The 6,000-nt window shown below is 37.2% G+C and overlaps 1 protein-coding gene and 1 pseudogene across 5 annotated transcripts in view; one reads left to right on the forward strand and one right to left on the reverse strand.

The window, feature by feature from the left end:
• JMJD1C (jumonji domain containing 1C) overlaps positions 1-2,172 on the forward strand; it is a 279,683-nt gene extending 277,511 nt beyond the window's left edge. For all 5 annotated transcript variants that reach the window (XM_054572727.1, XM_054572724.1, XM_054572725.1 and 2 more), the window contains 2 exons: positions 793-924; positions 1,255-2,172. In XM_054572727.1, the coding sequence (XP_054428702.1) occupies positions 793-924; positions 1,255-1,344 (222 nt within the window). In that variant the 3' untranslated portion in view covers positions 1,345-2,172. The remainder of the gene's footprint in view (positions 1-792; positions 925-1,254) is intronic.
• Positions 2,173-4,513: 2,341 nt separating this feature from the next.
• On the reverse strand, positions 4,514-6,000 carry LOC129069731 (dnaJ homolog subfamily A member 1-like; annotated as a pseudogene).

The raw sequence follows: 6,000 nt of genomic DNA on the forward strand, positions 1-6,000 counted from the left end.
AGACTGGATGAGCTTGGTCCTTTTCTCTGTCATACTGACCATTAACAGAAAGGAGTTCTATGAAATAGTGAACTGTGTGCAGTCAGTTGGTACATGTTCAACCAATAACATATTTATCAGCTCCTTGTGAACACCATTGAGTCAGGAGAGAGACAGCTATTGAACAACTTGTACTGATGCCACCAGGAAATGGAAAGGATATCTTGAACTGGTTTATTTGAAAGAAAGGCACAAATGAACAAAAGCCTAGCCTAAAACTCTTGTGGTCAATATTATCTTCCTGGAACTACAGTTTTCATCCCAGTTCCTCACAAATAATTAAGTTTCATTTCATTTTCTTTTATTTACTCTCTGGTCTGAAAGTTAACAGGGAAATGACTAAAGCAAACAGCCCAAGGAGTGACAACAAACATCCAGGTCCGATTGCCCTGATTAGTAAAATGGATACTTTCCAATTAGCACCTTTCTATTTAAGGAACACCAAAAAAAATCACCTTAACAAAACTGATGATTTAGGATCTGTTTATCAGCCTCTCTGAAGGATTCCTGTTACTATTCTTTTCACCATTTAAAAATATTCCATTTACAAAGTCACTTTACATGAAACTTTTCAGTGGTAAAACTTTCTCATTAAGTATGGTCTTCTGCTTTGAAGCGCATTTGATATTTTGGAGAACATGCTTTAAGTTTACTGGTGAATTGTCCTTTGTGTTTCCTATTATGAGACAACTCTCCTTTTCTTTATCCCCACCTCCTAAAATTTACATTTTACTCTCATTGTTTTGGGAATAGGTACAGAATTTTCACAGCTGCATTCAGGTAACTGAAGACTTTGTGTCTCCAGAACATCTTGTACAGTCATTTCATTTAACGCAGGAACTGAGACTTTTGAAGGATGAAATCAATTATGATGATAAGCTACAGGTAAGAGATGAGTTTTCTAACCTGCTGCTATGTTGCAGGTTTTTATGTTCAAGGACATGATACATGCACACCAACTTAAACAGTCGTGGCCTAGTTTGTCACATTAGGATAATGGTCAAAGATTAACACCAATAAGCACCTAACTGTATAATTTTTAGTGGCCCTGATTTTCACTTTTGGTTTAACAACATTTTTTAACTTTGACGTTTATTTATCTTGAATTTGACTTTCCTTTAAAAAATTCTTTTAATACAGCAGTTTTCATTTATTAACTCATCTCCAGCTAAAGTGAGTAGAAATCCTAACATAATTCTAAAACCTCTCTTTCAGGTTAAAAACATCTTATATCATGCAGTCAAGGAAACAGTGAGAGCTTTGAAAATACATGAAGATGAAATAGAGGATATGGAAGAAAATTAGGTGTGTTCCAGTTTGCTGTTTTTAGGCCATTGAATCGGGATTACTTAGTCTTGAACGATGATATGTATGCACACTGACTTAAGCTGCATAAAACCATCAGTGCCAAGAAATTCTCTTTGTAGTAATTACTTGTTACTGACACCACAGCAGTATAGCATCAGTCACGGCTCCTACGGTTAAATGTTAGTTATTAAAACAAGCTACATTTAAAAAGCAGCACTTCAAAGCTGTTTTTGTATTATAGTGTATATGATGTTTGTGAAAATGCCAGATTTAAAATGATGTATTTATTTTTGGAAAAAATACAAATTCTATGCTATATTGTTGATCAAGTGTAAATGTGACCTTGTACAGTTTACTAAAATAACTGATATTTTTCACTACATTGAGACAGTTACTGTGAGAATAGGACACAAACACCAGCTATTGCCTGCATTTGGGAAATTGCTGAATCGCACAGCATTCATGTCATAATCAGAAAATTACTGCCAAATAATTGTAAAAATTGTAAAATATAAAGTATATAAAGCAGATACTAAATACAGACACTTCAATATTTTGTTGAAGCTATTGACTGTACAATTAAACATTTTCAAAAGGTGTAATTTATTTAAAATTGTCTCATTTTGCTAAAAATTTATGTGAACTTTTAAAGCTAAATATTAAACTTAATATGCTATGTAAATATATACATATATACATTTAATGATGTATTTTTTTAAAAACATTGACTTGCTTTTATTTGTTAAGTGCAAGTGTTACATATGGCTTTGTACATTGAAGTTGAAAGGGGTTTTACATTTTCCATTAAAAGGACTTTATCAAAAATGGGCTTACTTCTTCATCATCATGGTGACTCTCGGCATTTTCTTGTGATAATTGCGTTCTTTTCTGAAACATTTCCCCCTTGTCTTTTATTCTTGTAAGCTTTTTTCTGCTTTCTTCAGACTTTATGGGCCATAGCAAATGGGCACCTCAGCTTACTTGTCCTAGTGGCCCAACGAAAAAGAAAAGAATACAGGTAACTCCTTCATTTGTCATTTATGAACACATTTAATTGAAAATAGAACCCATACATTAATTTTAAAAGCTATGATTATGAGAGTACATAATTTCAAATCAGTTTTTATAGCAGAGATAGCTGCCAATAAGTTTTGGGGGTTGGAGGAGAAGAGAGAGAGGAAGCAGGTGGCAGGGAAGAGCCTGAAGTTGGTCCATCTGTATTGTTTTGCTACTTTCTGGGTGACCTTGATAAGTTTCTTTAATCTAGAGTCTTGATTATAATAGGTGACTACTATTAATCACTGAGTTGCTTGAGGGTCACGTGGTCCCAACCACTTGCATTTTACTGGATATATGCAGCCCTGCATTGGCACTTGCAGGATGGTGAGAGGACAGCCTTTTTTTCTTTTTTCTTTTTAATGAATTTATTGGAGTGACAGTTACAAAATTATACAGGTTTCAGGTACAATTCTACAACACATATTCTGTGCCCTGTATTGTGTTCATTATCCCAAGTCAAGTCTCCAGCAGCCTTCTTATTTATAAAGCATGCACTTGAAGAAAGCGGTAAGCCCTCATTGTAACCTTGCAGGTTGCTTGGTTTTTATCCTGTTAGGCCCACCATCTTTTAGCTCCATATAGGCTATTACACCACCCTCTGGTCCAGGCAAGGTTCAGCCAGGGAGGTCAGCAATCACATTTCATGTTAATTCCCTCCTTTCCCTGCCCCGGCCCCACCCCTATGCCCACACAAGGGTTTATGGGATGGATGACAACTTTTCTTCTGGCTAAGGGGAAAAATTTGGGCTGGCGAATAGTTCAAATGATTATGAGAAACTTGTGTAAATTTGAAACTTTTTTCTTTGTGATCAGTGCATTAAGGAGGCATACATACTTTTCAAGAATGTTTGAATTTCGGTGTCCACATTTAAGCTTGTGAACATGAATCTTAAACATACAAGTAGAGGTATTCATCACAATCTGCTGTACTACCAAGATTATATTACTGTGACCTTGGAGCACAAGTTAAATGGTTTAAAGTATAAGCCTTTCACATACCTAAAAACCAAAATGTTGCAAGCCTCCAGAAAACAGTGTCATGATAAACCCCTTGTTTAGAAAGTTACCATTTCTTCAGTGTTACCACAGGCTACATTACACAGCGTGCCATTTTCAACTGATTATTGAGGCAATAGAATAAATGCAGAGGCATCACAGTGAATCCCACTCAATACTTCTCTACAAATTGTTTTTGATTCCCAGTTAAATAAAAAGTTTTATTTTCATAGCTTAATAAATAAGGTTCATATGTTAAAGTCAATACATACAGGTAGCATTTAGGTAGGTCTAAGCTAACCCATGCAATACATAGCTGAACTCAAGTTACAAGGTATGACCTAACAAGGGCAGGGGGAGAAAATTTTAAGTAGGCATTTATTCTTCATTTAACTTAAGACACTACTGTAGTTCAGTATTGAAAATAAAAACAAATAGCAAGTGGTGAGCATATTTTGGTTATAGTCCTTCACTCATTCACTACTGCATATAAAATAGCAGCCTGTGAGTTTTATTTACTGGCCCTTGTAGGAGATCTGACACAGACTGAACCACTGCCCTCGGATGGCAATTGTCATCCTCATATTCTTCTCCATTGTGATGGTGCTTTGATTTGGATCAGTCAACCAGTTAGTTCTGCCAGGCACATTTCATTGGTCTTTTCTACTTTATTCTCAGGGAGTTTTTCCAGCATAGAATGTTTATCAGGAGAGAACCATTCTCGGGGAAAGTTCACCTTAGATTCACTGGTTACATGACCCTTTTCATGTGCTCCACAATAAATTGGCATGCCTTCACTTGGATCTACACTAGATAGATTCATGCTTGGTAGACTGACCTAGATGAAAGCCACACAGTGCTTCAACCAGCAGTATATCCATAGAGATGAAAAGGTCATCTCATAGAGTGAAAACAGCATGGGCCTGATCTAAAACAATGGTATCTCACCCTAGCCAGGTGTTGGAGTATCATCCTGTACGCTGAAAGGTTGCCCATTTAATTCTCAGGGCACATGCCTTGGTGTGTGGGTTCGATTCCTGATCACGGTGTGTATGGAAGGCAACCAATCGATGTTTCTCTCCCTAACTCTCAAAAAAAAAAAAAAAAATAGTTAAAAAATAATAAAAATGGTATCTCTTGGGTCCAGTTCTGGTTCTTGGTTTCCTTAACTGTGCAATCTCATCATCTGGCCATCCTCATGCCTTTGCCAATATGAACTTTAAGCAACCTCTGCTGAACTGTCATCCTTCCATTGAAGCTTTTACATGTATCTTCAGGAGCAACTCAGGCACTCCACGCACATGGGCTGAATTTGCTGAACTATTCCAGGTCCTACCTGAGGAATTATTTGTCCTGTACCTCAGCAACTGGGACATCACTTTACTCCTCTTCTTACAAGTTCATCCTTCACATTTATAAATCATATTCTTTTGCAAAGTTAGTTTTTTGGTTGCACCATTATATAAACCTAAGATTACTGAGAGCTGATGGACAACGTTTGTTTTGTACCTCTCCTTTCTCCAAAAATCATCAAAGATGTCCATGCTTCTCCACCTTTTACTTCCCTTTTGTCATGTGATTCTCTTGGCATCAGAAATCACTTTCTGAGTTTGACAGATCTGTTTAAGCTCTCTATTTGGACTCAACGAGGGTGGTACTTCCAGGCCAGTTATTTCCTATCCTTTTTCAGTTCTCCCTGGGTGGTACTGCTTTGACCTCAAACAGTGATTTCTTTCCTATAGTGATTTCCTATAGCCAGGGAACTGGAGAGGCAGGAAGGAGTATGTTCCTGTGTGCAGCTTAGGCAGCCTCCACCCCTCCACCTCTCACCAAGTGTTTTGGGATGTTCCCGGTTTTTGATTTTGTAAAACTGTTTTTCAAAATGTGTTTCCACTCATTAAATGGTGTATTTTGTTTAATGCTTTCATAGGTCGCATCTTAATTATAATATGAAATTAATTTCAAGCCCAACATAATTCTGGAGTAGACTACCTCCTGCTGGCCCCCTTTACCAAGAGTCTCAAGTCTGGTGATTTTCTCCCAAAAGGTTTTTGCTTCCTTGGGTCTTGCATGAGTTACCCATACGACCCCTGCAGAGCAGCTGAAGTGAAGATGGATCACGCCTGCCTGGCAGTGCCTTTCAAAGCAAACTCTTCTAATGAGAGTATTCTCTCCATGGTCTGAATTCCATGCTAGTGACCTAATTCTTGGTGAAATGGGGTTGGGGAAAAAAGACCATCATGCTTACATCATTAAAAACATTTGTTGACTCATAAGGCTGGGGAGATCCCTGATGGAGCAATTCCTCTGTTCCCTCCAACTTTCTGGTTAGCTTAGATGCTCCTCAAGTATGAAGACATCTGAATACATCCATTTCCTCCAGGCAGTGATACACTATTAAATGTGTAGAACAATTTAGAAAATCTCAGTGTAAAGATTATAAAGAGGAACTTGTGTTAAATATTTATTCCCCCCCCCCCTTTAGTGTGTGTCATTTGGACCTGAGTATGAAATCATTTTTCTGGTTAATAAATTATATTGTATCTAAGTACGTTTCTCTTCTATAACATTTTGGGATGTAGCACCCATGGAAATCAT

Source organism: Pteronotus mesoamericanus, unplaced genomic scaffold (assembly GCF_021234165.1).
Source record: "Pteronotus mesoamericanus isolate MK-2021 breed Mesoamerican mustached bat unplaced genomic scaffold, CSHL_Meso_final contig_24, whole genome shotgun sequence".
NCBI classification, from domain to species: Eukaryota; Metazoa; Chordata; class Mammalia; order Chiroptera; family Mormoopidae; genus Pteronotus; species Pteronotus mesoamericanus.